The sequence below is a fragment of the Dromaius novaehollandiae genome, chromosome 6 (genome assembly GCF_036370855.1).
Source record: "Dromaius novaehollandiae isolate bDroNov1 chromosome 6, bDroNov1.hap1, whole genome shotgun sequence".
NCBI classification, from domain to species: domain Eukaryota; kingdom Metazoa; phylum Chordata; class Aves; order Casuariiformes; family Dromaiidae; genus Dromaius; species Dromaius novaehollandiae.
The window spans coordinates 31,572,034-31,588,767 of record NC_088103.1 but is presented as its reverse complement, the minus strand read 5'-3'; the positions used below and the strand labels follow the sequence as shown (position 1 = coordinate 31,588,767).

The window sequence follows — 16,734 nt, the reverse complement described above, 5'->3', positions numbered from 1 at the left end:
AACTGGAAAAGAATGTTTTTAGAGAAATTTAAAACAGCAAAATATTAAAAATATGTACAATTTTTTTGTGTATCTTACAAAATGTCAAGGACGTTACAAAAATGCCAAAGGCCCCAAAAAGAAATTTTTAAGATTTTGTTTTTATGTAGATTTGAAATCAATTTAATAACTCTTAAATTCTGCGATTGTTTTTATTATGTAGCTTCCCCACTCTCTGACTGTACCCCATTTCTTTCCACACAATTTCCAATTGTGTAAGCCACAAGGCATATTCAAAGACCAGCCATTTGTGCAAAGCAAAGTAAATACTTCAGATAATTGCTACCATTTTCCCCCTCCCAACTACTTTCAAAAGCTGTACTTTAAAAACTGCAGTTAAATTTCTTTCTGGGCCAGTGGCAGATTTAAGATCTAATGTATTAGTTTCTTAAAATGCAGTAGTTAGCATTATTTTTGACTGTGAGATCTATAGAGTTACAATAATTGGATGAAATTCTGTCCCTGCTGAAGTCAATTGAAAAACTAAACTTTTATTGACTTCATTTGGGCCTGGGCTTCATCCGTTAAATGAAGGAAAGATGCTCTATTGATTTAAAATATATAGAAAATACTAACCAGAATAGTTCTAGGCAATTTAAAATATTTCTAAAATTATTTCTTCCCTCACTAACTATGTAGAGTATTTAGCATAGGCAGCCAACATATTGGCGTGGTGCAGCAATGCACAATGTTTGTATTGTAAGAGAAGCCAGGGAATGTCTCTATGTTTAACTTGTCTAACACTTTTATTGTAAAGAGTTTTTGCAACCTTATTTTTTGGATATTAATAACTGCATTTCATATTTGGTGGGGGATAACTATGAAAGAATTTTATGAGTAGCAAAGTACTAAAAGAAGTATTGGCATTTGCCTCATCTCATTTTGCATTTGTCAGGAAAATTATATAAGGCTTCCAAAGTCATCAGCTAGCCTAGAAGACTCGCCCCACGCTGCCCCAGGAGCAGCAGATGCTGCTTTTGCAATGCCCCAGGAGCTGCAGTCGCGGCTGAAGGGACGCATGCTGGATGGATTAAGGTTGTGTTGTCAACTTGAAATGCGTTTCTGATTTTTAAGTGCTTTCTTAAGCAACCAGAACGTCTTACAATATTTGGGGAAAGGAGAACAGGGATTGATACATACGTGATATTCTTTTGTGGTGACTTGTCATCCCTGTCATAGCTGCTGATGACCCGAGCAGTCCATCCAAGGTGGTGTCACTAAAATCTTAATACAAAACCATTGCATATTGTTTGTCCCTATAATAGCATAGGCCAAACCCATTTGTGTATTTTCGTAGAAAAGCTCTGAAGAAAACTTAATATATATCAGGAAACCAATGTTTTAATCTCTGTAATAAAGTATATTGAATAATTAATCTTTTATTTTTGCAGCGAGCTTATCCTATCCAGCATTGACATTGATGCAACTGGAGACTGGGAATGTCTAGTCAACAATTCCTATGGGAATAGCACTAAACAAGTAGAGATTGTCGTACTTGAGACAGCTGCACCCTACTGCCCTGCAGAACGAGTAATTAACAACAAGGGTGATTTCAGGTACAACTTTCTGGTTTCACAGTTTGTTTCATATATTAATATAGATATGCACCATATCCATGATTAGGTGATACTTCTGTGTCCGTTATAAGAGTGTCACTTATTTTACCTGTCGTTTTCATGTCGTATAGTAGGAACCTTGTGTGGTTATTATGAGAGATGGCAGCTAGTGCTTCAAGAGCAGCAGTGGATCAGTCTGAGATTCCTCCTTCTTATTCCTCAGAGAGAGATTAAGGAAGATTTCAAAAGATGTAGACTCATTATAGCTAAATGAGAGAGGGTTCAAAAATGTGTTGTCTTTTCTAACATATAGAATATGAGACCACTGCATTAGAGCATTAGAAGATTAAACCTTTTCTAATCTATTCCAGTTCTGTTAGTTTTGATTGATCAATGCTAGAGGTAAAAAAATAACATAAAATAAAAATAATTCACTGAAGAGAATCAAAATAGTAAGTAAAAACTATTCAGTAAAATATGGATTGTTTGAGATGAGTTTCAGGACACACACAGTTCCCCCAACATATAGCATAATTAGAGAACACATCAGTCCTGCTTTATGACTCTTATTGTCTGCACAGTATTGTTGACTTAATGCAAGTTTTATTTCACTTTTACCTTTATCACCATATGTAGTTTTTTTATTTCGCTTTAAATCCCATAAATTGAAGAAAGTCAAGAATTCTGTAAAACTTAGTATTGTTTCCAACTGGCTCTAAAATACTTCAGTGGTATGCATAAATCTCTTAAACAAAATATCAATACCTGCTTTACAATAACACTGAGGTATGGCAGCATTCTCACTGAGAAATCAAGAAGGTAATTTGTTACCAAGTGAATAACAATGAGAATAGTTGATTGGAGGAAAAGCAGACCAGAGAGAGTTTCTCTGCTAAACACCAGAACTTTCTGCAAATGCTTCTGACTCAGATGCCTCTTCATTTTCAATCTTTAAAACTATTTCAAGGGCCTTTTGGTACTAGTTTTTGTTTTTGATGAACCAGGAATAAAGCTCAAGAAGTGAGGAGAAACCCACTCACATAATTGTTCTTTCAGTGCTACAAAGCTAACTTTTAAGGTGTTCATCTCAGTTCCAATGAGTATTACAGATTTACTGAACATATATTTAATTCATTAGAGATTTTTGAAAATCTTAGGTAGAGATTTTTTTTGTCATGACAAAGATGCCATTGTGTTTACCATAATTGATGTGTTTAAATGCATTTTAATTAGATCTCTAAAAGAATATATGCATCCTATCAGATAACACGTAGTGAATCTTTTAGATGACAACTTTATGAAGTCCATGGTCTAGTCATAAAATGACATCCTGTTCTTCATAAATAAAAAATATATAAATCCTATCGACTGCACAAACTAACACCAGGGGCATTTTGTCATTTTATATAAATCAAAAGAACAGGAGGGCACATTTCTCTCCTTATTGACCATCTTTCCAGAAGTCCATACAAATTTATTTTTAAAATATATATCAAGAGGATGCTGAGTCCATACATTCTTCTGACATTTGAGGGGAATGCATTTGAAATTACAGAGAATTTATCAGGCTCAAACTTAGCATTAGCACTTGAAACTATTCCAAAGGTTTATCCTCAGAGATGCAGCTATCACACCCATAATTTTTCTTAGAAAGGTCTTTGAAGTTTTGATAACATAGCAAGTATGCAAGTAGAAAGAGCTGAACCACAAAAGGAAAGCTAAAAAGAACTTCTTTTATTGTGTAAAAAAAAGGGGGGGGGGGAGCATTAAGTTTAACGGAAGCATGGTTTTTTAGTTGACCAGCCTAGGTGGTATTTATAATTGCACAGCTGCAGTAAAAATTATGCACTGTGAGTCAGAATAAACTGACCTTATGTACTAAAAGATATTCTATACAATGACCGTATTTTGCTCATATTTTGTTCTTCAGCTCACTATAAACTGTTTTTCAGCTCACTGTATTCTGAAATACAAATGGTGATGTCGTTATTTCCTAGCATTCCTAATCATAAAGGTCAGATTCTGCTACCTGTGCTCAGACTCAGTGCACCTTAGTTTCAGAACTGCCTCTTTAGTTTTACTTTTGAGATATGGTGCTACCATGTAGCCCAGTTTGATTAATGCAAATCTTTTACTGAAAATAGTATTTCAGCCCAGGGGCAAAAGGAAAATACAATAATATGGTATATGTTAATTTTTTCATGAAACTCCTTTCATGTTTCATTTTGCATCAGCTGTTTTTACATCACATTATGTAATATTCCAGTGACAGCTCTGACAAATGAAAATATTTTTCTTCTTGCCTGTTCCTCGTTTGAAATTAAGAAAACATACCTATCCCAAAGCCTGGCAGGTTATTGTGTCCAAATGGATCTGTGTCTTACAACTGACAGGGGCAAATATGTATTTTTGAGTAAAGCTGATTGTCAAGATGTGGCTTCTGTTTCACTGGCAGGCAGAATACTTTTATGATTGCTTGGTTTCAGTCATTACATCAGTGCAATTAAAGTAAGAACCACATCCTTTCCAGACATGGTATGGGCACCTGGAAACTTGCTGATGATACGCTTCTATTTTTGTCTGGTTCCTCCTAATTACCCACCCTGCTTTGTCCATACTTCTCTGGAAAAGGCAATGGATATGGTACCAAAAGAAAGAGATCCCAACTGTGCAGTTCTAGAGAATGCAGCAGATATAGAGAACAAGAATACCACGTAGTAGACCCACTAGCTAAACAGAGCAATACTGGCTTCTCTTGTCTTATTCTTTGTCCTCAAAGACTGGTTTAGCATCACAGTGGATAAATCATTTATACCTAAATATTTAATTTGTGAGGGCTAGCACTGTCATCGTCCATGAGATGTAATCTCTACTCTTTCAGTCTTGTTTGTTGGTTTCTGGTATGTTCAGGAACTTCTGAGGACTTTGTGGCCAAGACAGCTTTGTGGCATTGGGTCAAAATGCGAGACAGATTGTCACGTACATTTTGGAACCTTTGCCTTTTATAGATTTTAATGATAGTTGTTTTATGCTTGATGGACTTTCTGCTCTGCTTTGTGCAGTCTGCAAAAAATGAATGTAGGGAAAATGTCATTCACATTTTTTTTGCTTTAGCAGCAAACACATTCCTAGAATTAATGCAGAATTAATGTGTCATCGGCCAGACTCAAGCCTGCATGTTTTTGTCATTTTCCAAGGAAACAAAGTAATTTATTATAAAGCATATTATAAAGCAAAGTAATTTATTATAAAACATTACCACATTTGTTTCAAATATTCTGCATATAGTACCTTGTAAGTTGCCTTTAAATCAGATGTTCCATGTTGACATTTTATATTATCATGTTGTTCATAGATGGCCCAAAACTCTGGCTGGGATAACTGCCTACCATCCCTGTCTTCAGTATTCATTTAACCCCATTGCCTTTCACAATGGAGCAGAAGAGTCTAAGGCATGGCGTAAATGTAATCGAACTGGACGCTGGGATGAAGAAAACTATTCTGAGTGTCCTTATTCACAAGAAGTAACTCAAGTTCTTCATGCCTTTAGTCAGGTAACATTATGAAATCCGGGGCTTGTTTCCTGTAGTATTGATTGTATTGAATAGCTTGCAAGAAAATGCCTGTTCAGATGCAACTTTGGGACAGCTGGACTTTTAGCAGAATGTTTTACTTGAATTGTAATGTGTTTCTTTGGCCATTGAAGTTGTAGTAGGAGTAAGGGCACTGCGTTTATTGCCCTTATTTTAATTTTTTTCCTCTGGGTACCTGGAGTCTAGATGACCATTAGTAATGTTGGCAGGGTTACTGGTGCTTCACTTCTTTGCCTTTCATTCATGCATTTTTACCAGAAAGATGTTAATTTGTCTTAAAGTCCTATATCAGAGTTTTATCAGCTGAAATGCCTTTCCCCATTTTTGTTGTCCCATAGTAGATTTAAAAGAGCTGCAAAAATGAAGACTGCTTTAGAATGTCTTATGATGTCTTCCAAGGAAAAAACAATAGTATTCACTTGGTTTCTTGTGGATAAAAGAGAGAATAGAAAGAGATACGAAGTAAACGGACAGAAATGCTGCATGAGAAAGCAAGCATAACAGAATGGAGAGTGGCACAGACCTCTCTCTGCCATACCAACTTTAACCACTTTCAATTTCCATGATCATTTCTTCCCAATAAATAGTACTAGATACCACCATAGGAAGTTTATTTTCAGATGTGTTCCTACTTAAATAAGAGCAACCTTTGTATTAAGAGTATCCAGTGAAATCACAAGATGATAGAATAATTCACATTGGAGTGGGGGTCTCTAGACTGTACTCCAACCTATTGCTCAAAGCAGGATAAACAATGAGGTTAGACCAAGTTGCTCAGAGCTTTATTCACTCAGGTCTTGAAAACTTCCAGGGATAAAGACTGCACAACCTCTGTGGGCAACCTGTTCAAATGCCTGACTGTCCTTCTGGTAAAAAAGATTTTCTTGATAGCCAGTCTGAACTTCTCTTCTTTCAACTTAAACCCAACAACTTACTTGTCTCTTGTCCCCCCCCCCCCCCCCCCCCCGTATATTAACCCTCAGTGATACTGTTGTTGTTGCCATGATGATCTGAAGATGTAGCCAAGGCAAGGTTGGTAGGTAGGTGTAATATTTTATGAGGCCACATAGTTCCTGTCTAGGAAGAGCAGACAAGCAACAGATTCCAAAATTTGTTGACATGTTGTGGTGGTGTCTTCAGAGGACAATGATAGTGTCTAAGACCTGAGGCTGAAGATACATTCATATGCCCCTTAAATTTATGTCAATGGGACTACTAATGCATATAACTCCACGTGAAATTATAGCAAGCATTGCACAAGTGAATGGGATCTCTATTTTTAAAGAACTGAGCTAGGTGATTTATTACACATAACAATTCTGATGTATTTTCAGATGCACATCAATTTGACCAGCGTGCTTGAATTTTCCCGCCAGCTGACAGCCTACACAAGAGGTGCTTCCCACTTTGCGGATAAAATGGATGTAATATATTTGGCTTATATAATGGAAAAGTTAATTGTCTTCGTGGATGAAGTTGAAGATGTAAGATATCTTTTGAATACTGAAAAAATTATTACTTAGAAGTGAAGTCTTCACACATCGTCCTGTTCTTAATGTACGCAGGCATGCACTGAAGAGTAGCTTCTAAAATTGCCTGCTGGTCTTCTGATTGCAACCATTCTGCATATACTATAATGTGTTCCTTTATGCCTAAAAGGGCATAAAGGGCATAAAGATTGAGCCATCTCATCTGCCTGACAGATGAGCTTGCTGCTTAAGATTAAATACTTGGTTTTGGTGAGCCACTTCTTTAGTTTTCTTTGTCATTTTATTTTTTACTTTGGCTAACAAATTAGAATGTCTCTCCATCTGCCTGCTTCCTTACCTGTATCTAAGCTTGTTTTGTTTTCTGCTTTCAGCTTTAGTAGAATAACAGTGGAGGAAGTTTTCAGTGAGTTTTGAAAGTGTGTATGACTTCATGTGAAGAGAAGAAAATGTGTCTTTAAGCACAACTTGCTACAGAAACGTTTAGCACAATGTATGGCATTTTTACAAGGAAGGCTAATCAAAGAGTTATGCAAACCCTAAGGGAAAAATAGCTTTTTATAGAGAACAGCAACATTCATAATAGTTTTTACTGTTAATTTTCAGAGTAACTGCTTGCATAAAGATTTCATAACCTGTAATTTTTGTACACATGATAGCTATAGTTAAAACATTTGTTTTCTTTTGGTTTGGCAATTTTCATTTCTTTCTGGCTCTGGGGTTTGTAATAGTTAACATTTTAGTGCCAATTTGAGAAAGCCTACAACTTCAATTTCATCATCGTATGCCAGACCTAGAGTGTATTATTAAGCACTCTCCAAGAATCGTGTTTCAAAGCTACGACTGTATTTCAGCCTTCTTGCTCAAATTCCTGATATGATATTACTGCTTTTTGACAAAACAAAACTTTACCATTCAAAAAGAAAGTGTCTGATTCATCCATAAAGTCTCTTTACTTTTCCTAATGTATCATCTAGCTGATGGATTATTCATTAAAATTGAGCATCACGTCTAATCTCTTAATTGACTTCTTCCACCTTTCAAATAAGGTTTGTTTCTGTTTTTCAGTATCAAAACATCTCCATTTCCACTGCTTATCTCTACACCTCTTATTTCATGATCCCTTATAGTTTTCATTTAGAACATTTCTGCTAATTCACCTCTGTTTATTTTTTATGATTTCAGTTATACACTTTCTTCCATCCCTCAAGTTCACTAAGCTGGCTTCTCATATTTTCAGCCCTCTATTAACACCTTTTTCTTAACTCTCACTCAAAAGATACAAAAATACATGCCCAGTTAAGTGGCAGTAGCACCCATGTAGTTAAAAATGAGGTCAAACTTCATTTACTACAAGCCAACATATGAACAAAGGTATATTAGTTTAGAATTGACTGACAGCTGAAGCTACAATTAGATAAAAACCTTTAGAAATTAATAAAAATACAAACACAGAGATTTTCCATGATTTAACAAAATAATTTTAAAACAATTCTAGCTAAACCAGTACAGTTTCTGTACATCCTCTCTGGAATTATTTCCCAGTTGGCCCAGGATTATTCATTTTTATATAAGTTAGTGGTACTTCATACCATCTGGTGGTTCACCTGTCAAACAACAGAGCTTCAACAGCGGCTCTGGGGGCCTGTTTGCAATATACTGCAACTCACTGCCAGGAAGATAAATGCATGTTAGCCCAAATTTTCATTTTTTTTAATGTCATGCTTTTATTCTTCATTAATGCATTTAATTATAATATAAATTATTTCCTCTCCTTATTTCTCACCTTCTGTATATTTATAGACTGTTTTTCTGACCTCAGTTAATTGTTGCTTTGCTGATTGGTGTATGCTTTAATCTTTCCTCATAAATCACTCCTTTCAGTCTCTTAATGTGATTTAGTATTATTCATTGTATCAATAAGTCTGTTTGTCACATTGTCAAAAGCCATCTACATCTAGTAATTATGTTTTCAAAAATGGATTGAGTATTTCTGGAATAGTCACAAAAAATTTGACATAAAATTCCATTATTTCTGTGTCCCTTGCAATGTATGTGAAATGTATGTATTTTTTATTGAAAACTCAGAACTAATGTTATAACCTCAGTCATTCCTTAAACCTTTTTCACCACTGCTGAATTTTTTTCCATTCTCTCTGAATTATTTGTGTATTTGCCTTACTTCTCTGTTTCTATTAGTTTGACTTTTTAGCCTCCTGAGCCTTTTTTAGCTATATTTCTTTCTCTCAGTCATTTTTTCTCTTTTCTGTACCTTTTTATGCAGGTTTATGTGTGACATTCTTGTATATCTTTATGTGTTCTGAGAAAGCCATAAAACTTCAAAACTAATAATGATAATGTTACTTTAAAATCCCATTTACTTTAGATTTTAGAATTTAAAAAGGTAAATATTTTCATTTCAAATTGAAATTCATCACCAAAAATATTCACAGGGGTGTTTATTCTTTTCAAATGTGATATGCTAGCAGAATTTTGAAACATACAGAGTCATACTTAATTTTTCCCTTTGCCAGATGACATTTTGCAGGTTTTATTATCATGTGGGGGTAGTCACAGGAGTAAATGAAAATATCTGAAGTTACAAAACCACACTTTCTGTATAGCCAGTAAGATGATATAGGTGCATATCTTAGTCTCCTAAGTGTGAAACAAAAATTTCTTCTAATATACTTTTGCTCTTCTTTCCGCCCCCCCCCCGTCCCCAGAGGTCCTTTGATTAACCATGGGACAGTTCTTTAGAGGGGCATGGTTAATTTAAATTAGTTTAAGAAGGATGGTAATTTTGATATGAGAAGCACATTTTCCCATTTCCTACTGTTTTTCTCTGCACTTTTTCAATTCATAGCTGGGATTCCATTAATCACTCAGTGAAAGACTCAATTTTCTTGGTGTATCTTGGAGATGTGCTTTAACTTTGTGAATCAAAAAGCTTGTCCTTGAACTCGGTTGCACTTTTGTTTTCTTTCCTTGGTCTTCATTTTTCCATCCATTTAAGTTTCTTGATAAAATCAAAAGTGTCTTTAAATGATGGTTATTAAGAAAAATAAAGTGCCTGCTTTCGGTTGCATTCTTACGTACTTTTCTCCTGGTTTTGTGGATTTTTCCAGATACTAGATTTTTTTTTTTTCCCAGATTGGGGATGCTCTTGTTGAAATTGCCAGCAATATAATGTTGGTGGATGACCATGTGTTGTGGATGGCTCAGAAGGAAGACAGGGCCTGCACCAGGATCGTACAGTGTGTGGAACACATTGCAAGTCGAGTGCTGACCAACAATGTGCAAGTTATATCGAAGGTATTTCATAAAATTACAAAGCTTTTTGCCAAAATATATTTGAAAAATAAGTCTTTTTTTCTTCATGTTTTTAAATACCAACCAGTATACAGAGAAAGAAGATGAGTTTGTATAAGGCAGATATACCGTATAGTCCATTTATTTAGATCTACTTGGATTCTGTGATATTTTTTTTTCCTGGGTTCTGTTTGGAAGACTGAAAAATTTATCTGGGTATCACTGATTTTCTTAAAAATTTTTCCTTTTGACTTTGATTTATTACATTTATTGTTACAGTAGACTGTTTACAACTTGTCTTTCTAATGTTCTTAGTCTTTGCTCAGTTTCTATTTTTATCATCACTATAGTAGCTGGGTTCATTTTGAAAGGATTAAGTTGAGCAAGTGAAATTTTTAATAAGAGAAAAGACAACATGCTCCTTTGTTGCCTGAAGATTTTAATATTCCTTTCAGATAGGATTCTAGATAATACTTGCTTAAAGCATTTAGAGAGTCCTGATCAAAAAAGGTGTCTCTTGTCATAAAGATCACTAATTTGTGGCCAGATTTAATTTTTTAGAAGCAAGCTGGCACTTTGAAATAATTGTTCATATTCCTTGGCCTCCAGCTTATGTGAATTTGTCATTTGTACTGAGGGGTTGTTGTGTTAAAATCTATTTTTGTCAGTGTCCGCATCTAAATGGTAGCAATGGATCTAAAGCAGAAGCTTGAAACTAATCCTCTCAGAATTTTAGACAAATATTTCAAAGTCTTATTGCTCCTTGGGCTGGTTTGCTTGCTTGTTTTTAAGCCGTCTTTATTATTTTCTCAACTGTCGCCTGTGTTTACGTTAAGGAACTATGTAAAAGTGAGTTCAGTGTTAGTTTCAATTACAGCAAGAGATATGAAAGGAAAAAAGACAATGGAATTATAGGCTGAACTAAATAGCAGAATGGCCTTAGTCCTTTCACAGTGCAATCTTAGAAAAGCAGTCTTTTCAGTTGCAGAATAAACAAAATATATCGGGCTGTTTTTTATTTAATCCATTGTTACATAAAACAACCACATTTGCTGAATATATTTATTTATGTTAAGAGACATAGAGATAGTAACAGGCCTTTTAGAATAATTTTGTAACCTGACAGCTTAGGGGGGCTCTGCTGCTATATGCTTAAGATTTCCTTTGAATGTCAAGTGCCAAAGGTCTTTTTTTTTCTTGTCGCTGCTTCAGGAGCCTGTTGACATTCCTCTCAGACTATTTCTGTTTACTGAAATACAGATCTGTGTCTCTAACCTTTTTGCCATGCTTTATCTTTTTGCTTCTTACAGTTTTCTGTCAGAGAATTAGTTTACACTTGAGTGTAATTATAAATAAACAAAGCTGTGGAGGTTTTTTGTGTCCTGGCGTGCAGTACCGAGCACGTCCTCTCCTTTTGGAAGCCAGCCAGAAAGCTGTCTCACCAAAATTGCATCTGTTTTGTGCTTCTTTTGTTTTTGGTTAAACAGCAAAAAAAACCCCAAGCTTAAGTAGCCACTAGTTTATAATACAATTTCTGAAAAAATGGGCCTCTGTAAGATATGGCAGTTGTATACCATACGCATGGCTGTGTATTCTAGATGTTGGAAATCTACTTGAGTGCCATGACTTTTACTGTTATTCCTATATCATTTTTGCAAGACGGAAATGTTGTTTTTTTTTTTTCTCAAATTCCGTGAGACTGTGGGATGACTAATTTCAAGCTCAGGCAAACGTTGGGATGGATACCTTCATTTAGCTTTTCCTAAATCTCCCTCACTGTCAGAGGGCATAAAAAAAAGTCTGCAGATGAAGAACGGCCAGTTCCATCTTTCAAATGCTACATAAATGCCAGATAAATATACTGCATGTGAGACAGTACATTTAGTGTTTTATTTAATATACGGATACATATATATAATACAGCGTAGAGCAGAACATGTAACAGCCCGCCATGGGTGCCCAGCCCTGAGAGCTCCCGGCTGCAGAGCTCTGCCCTCAGCTCGGGGGTATTAATTCATGTCCTGGCGGTACTGGGTGTTAGACGTGAATTTTGAAAAGGAAGACTTGCTGCGGGTGGAAAAAAATTTATTTCCATAGTGCTTCCTCAGGAGTGTACAGTAACCTTCATGCCCCCCACCCACAAAGAGTTTTCATTTCTTTCTCTATCCGGTGAAAGTGTCAGCATATTTTAGGCTAATTGCAAAGTGACTTTTTGTGTGTGCTCTGTCTTTGCTCCCTCTAGGGCTATTCTCGGCTTAGCCATGTAGCGATACTCCTCGGCCCTTCTGTGGAGTGGTGCCTTTATCTGAGGTTTAGAAAATGGACACCAAATTATCATTTGCTATATCTGTAACACTTAGAGACAAGAAGATTAGCTTGTGGCTTTTCATAATGCGTACCTTTCTGGCTGCAGCTTGTTTCCATGGATAATTTTGTTCTGCATTCATCCATACCCATTTTATAGCTCATTTTACAGTCCTGCATAAGGAACTTAATTTTACTGTGTATTTTACCCATCTGTTTCTATATGCTGACAGTGGTATGCTCATATTATTTCAACATTGCCAGGTGTTTACAGGAATATTTTGAGAGTGGAAAACCTTTATGTTTAAAGAATTTCATATTCAAAATTTTAAAAATAGGGTTCACTGTTGTAAAATCACCAGACTCCTCATTACTACGTTATCTAGCTAACATTTGCTTGTTCAATATCATCTCACAAGTGTGAAATAGGGAACTAGTGTTATGCCCATTCTACAGCAGGAAACTTGAAATTATACATGATTAAATGACTTTTCCCAGGATTATAGAAAACCTGCAGCCAGATCAGGGTCTAAACTGAGTTTAGCTTGTTTCCCATTATATGGATAATACTCTCTTGCAAGCAGTCTATTTTTGAACTGCTTGGCAGATAGCCATCTGCAGATAGTACAAAAAGTTATCCATACACTTGGTTTCAGGTATTAGGACTTTTCCATTATCCACTGGATAATTTTTATATACTACAAAATGTGTTTGATTCTTAATTTTCCTCAAGTGTAAAAAAAAAAAAAAAAGTGCAAGGACAAAAAAGAAAATTTAATATAAATTTAACCTAAAATGGGAGTATTTGGGGAATTTAGAAACTGAAAAGACTGTTCAGAGTATTAATTTGAAATTTTAAATATACTGTCAGTTTCTGCTTTTTATCTTATTAGAGGTAAAATACATTGTTTAGTGAGGCTTCAGTACTCTCACTTTGGACATATGCAGAATCATCTGTGACTGAAAGAAGTGCATTAGAAAATTTTTCATAAGTCCAAAGGAGGACTGAGCCCTCCAAATCTGGCAAGCCATGCAGTCTGTCTCACCCTGAAGATTTCATTTGTTCTAGTACTCACGTATTCATGAATCTTACACTTCTTGATGGTTTTACTCGGGTATCTCTACGTTGCAGTGCAGGGGGAAAAATATATATGCTCACAAATCACCAATCTATGTTTGGAAGCAGAAACCATTCAGTCCCATTAACGTGGTGATAGCCAAAGCTAGTTAACCTGATTATAACATGAGCTGTTTGTATCATGCACAGAGTTAGGCTGCAATAAATCCATTACTCTAGGGGTTCAGACTGATTATCTCTTCACTGTGCTCTAATCTTCATCTAGACATATCGCCTCATTCAAGGATAGGCCAAAGATCTTTAATGTGGTGTTGCATTGCACCATATAGTCACGCTTAGCGTCCTAAAGGAACATGATCTGTAAAGAGCAATGAGAAATCATCTGATCCGTCAACCAAATAGCTAAGCATTTTCTGTTTCTTTTCTGAGGTACAGAGCGCATTCTTGTGGTTTTTTTTCTTTTTACTAATTCCTACCACTACTATTGCTAATTCACTTTTAATTTTATTTCTTTAAATCAGGATTAATTTGGCTGAAGCTGATAATGACGCAATTGCGACACAGAGATAAATTAAGAGTTTTTGTATGTTTATTGGTTATCCCATTATGCATTTCTGCTTACTCATGAAGAAGGTTTGAGCAAAACCACTATGTTGTTACAGAATACTAGTTCAGCTTTTTTAAGAAGTACCATTTTCTTTGTTACACATATGCATATGTATGGAAGCATGCACATACACAACGCTTTATAAAGTATGTGCAGTAAATACACACTGCACATATAATGTAATTATGCTTAACATGCTAGCAACATACCAACGTCTCAATATTGTTTTTGACAGGTATCTCTTAATATTGCTCTGGAGGCCTTTATGATCAAGCCGTCCAGTTTCACAGGAATGACTTGCACTGCCTTCCAGAAAGTATCTGCAAATTCCGACAAGTCAGCAGTGCATGATTTGGGAAGCTGGGAAGCAGATCATCACTCTGATCAACATTTGAATTTCAAGTGCAACACTGGCAATCTGAATGGTTCCTTGGTGAATTCTTCTACCAGGGTAAGTCAGAACCGTCATGAATATAACGTATCTATTTAAATGTGCGTCTTTAAGCAGAATACTCATTTTACAAACCTATATTTTATGGGCTATTAGTTTTGTAAACCTGTTAATAATTTCCATATGTAAGTGGCGTTGAACTGGTGTATTGGCTGCAGCGTGTTGTGTTGTGGATATTCCATAAATGTGCAATGCGGGATATGAATAGAAAGGGGCAAACATCTTCCTCTTTCTACCTCGGTGTCCAGTTCCACGAACTTGTCTATGTGCAGGCAATCTCTTTGAAGTCATTTGGAAAAATCTGTTTTATTGAGGTGCTCTTAAGGGATTTTACATCGCAGAAATATATTATTTTAGGGAAATTATCTTTATTTCCTCTGAATTATATTGCATTTTATATATCCTAAACTTTATACAGAGGGAGAGTGTTACATTGGGAGTTCTTGAGTAGTGGCCCAAGAAAAACAATAATAAATAAGCCTTTTAATAGAATGCACTCTTATTATCAAATAATGAAGTGGAACAATTAAATTTTGATCTAGAAGGAAATGGAATTTTGCATTTGGCTGAGCGTGTTATTAAATTTAAGTATTGCAGAGTTGAATTCTTGTTATCCTTCAGCAGAATCTCAGTTTAATAGGCTTATTTCTTGAAATACTTAGTATGACAAAATGATACTTTTCTAATACTCCTAGCTCATTGAACTTTGCAATTGCAGTTTGATTGCAGTTATTTTCTCTTTGGTGTATTTTAATCTTCTCTATGGATTACGCAGGCAGCAATGTGGTAGGCTGTGCTTTCTGGATCTTCTTGTAAAAAGAAGCCATCTTAAGCCATTTTAAGAATAGGGTAAATTTGTTCCCTGCAGTAGGAGTTCATTTCCTCCTGGACTCTGTTAACATATCGATCTATAGGTTTACCTGGAAAGTTGCCTCTGAAAAGAAAGGAGTTTGATGTCCATGAGATTAAAGCAAATGTCAGAGATCTAAAAGATACAAGATTTCTTCTTGCTAGCCACTTTGGAGCGTTCTGTGATGTTTGGGAGGCTGCTTTCAATATAGATATGTATATGGAATTAGACAAGTTGGAAAGTCTCTTTATCTGTCCTACCAGTATATTTTGTATTCCTGCAAAACTGAGTACCAATGTTTCTCGTAAATGCATCTCTTGAAAGTTTGATGGTGAAACACTGGTGTCTCTCTCCTCTTATAATACTTCATTCTACCATAAATATAAATTTCTTATCTCTCGTATCACTGGGCACACATGTGCCAAATACGCAGAGTAAGGCAGAATATTCTCGTTGCAGTCCCCTTTTACAGTGCTGGCAGAACATCGCAAAATAAAGGGCTCAATAAAATTTTTGCTTACAGATTTTGCCATGTTTATAGAAAAACTCCAAGTTGCAATGTCTATGAAAATGTGATTTTCATTTCTAGTGTCAGTGGACAAAAGTATGTTTTGACCTATGAACTTACTATGAAGAACCTTTTGAGAGTTTCCTTTTAAAGACTCGCTTGAGTTGCAGGACTCAGTTTAGCAACAAAACTAATTTTACATTCGTGATGAAAACTTCCATGTGATTACGATCATAGAACAATAAAGCTCTGAAGAACATTATGAAATAACCAGATGCACCTGTAGTTAAAAACATACTTTTGTCCACTGACACTAGAAATGAAAATCACATTTTCATAGACATTTTTCTTCTTATTCTGTTTATAATAACTTCTTGAAAACAAAACCATCCCATTAGACATAGATTTCACTTCCAAAACATGTGAAAAGTATTTTTACAGGCATACCAGACTACTGAAGTCTACCATGCCTTTTTAAAAGACAGAAAACTGTATAGTTACTTTTTTTTTAAATGGCACATATTTTATAAACAGACACAAAAACCACAAATAAATGAAATTCTGGTTGTCTGTAAATTACGCAGTTTAAGTACAAGGGCATGAATCAAAGAGCTCATAATTAACGCTTGCTCATTAGAGGAAGATCACTGGAGTTGCATGATATTTTTCATTCCAAATTCTATTTTTCCTTGCTAGTAAACATTCAGAAATTTTTCTTTTTTAGGTTGGAAATATGTAAGCTTGATAATGCTCCATAAGTGAATTTTTTCAAAAGGTGAACATTTTTTCAAAAAAAAAAGTCAGGTCTTTTTTCATTCTAAGACTTTAAAAAACGTTGTGTTAGAAATATTGAAAAAATCAAAACAAAACTGATCTACTGGAAAGTTTAAAGAGACTAAAATTAAAAGGTGGCACAATGACCTTTCCTGAGTAGAATATGGTCCAGCAA

The 16,734-nt window shown here is 35.3% G+C and overlaps 1 protein-coding gene across 1 annotated transcript in view; it reads left to right on the top strand.

Moving 5' to 3' along the window:
• The window catches only part of LOC112989796 (adhesion G protein-coupled receptor A3-like), a 281,364-nt gene that overhangs the window by 142,391 nt on the left and 122,239 nt on the right, over nt 1-16,734 (top strand). Inside the window, exons 8-12 of the mRNA XM_026111146.2 lie at nt 1,431-1,595; nt 4,951-5,149; nt 6,523-6,672; nt 9,829-9,990; nt 14,212-14,427. Coding sequence (XP_025966931.1) covers nt 1,431-1,595; nt 4,951-5,149; nt 6,523-6,672; nt 9,829-9,990; nt 14,212-14,427 — 892 coding nt within the window. The remainder of the gene's footprint in view (nt 1-1,430; nt 1,596-4,950; nt 5,150-6,522; nt 6,673-9,828; nt 9,991-14,211; nt 14,428-16,734) is intronic.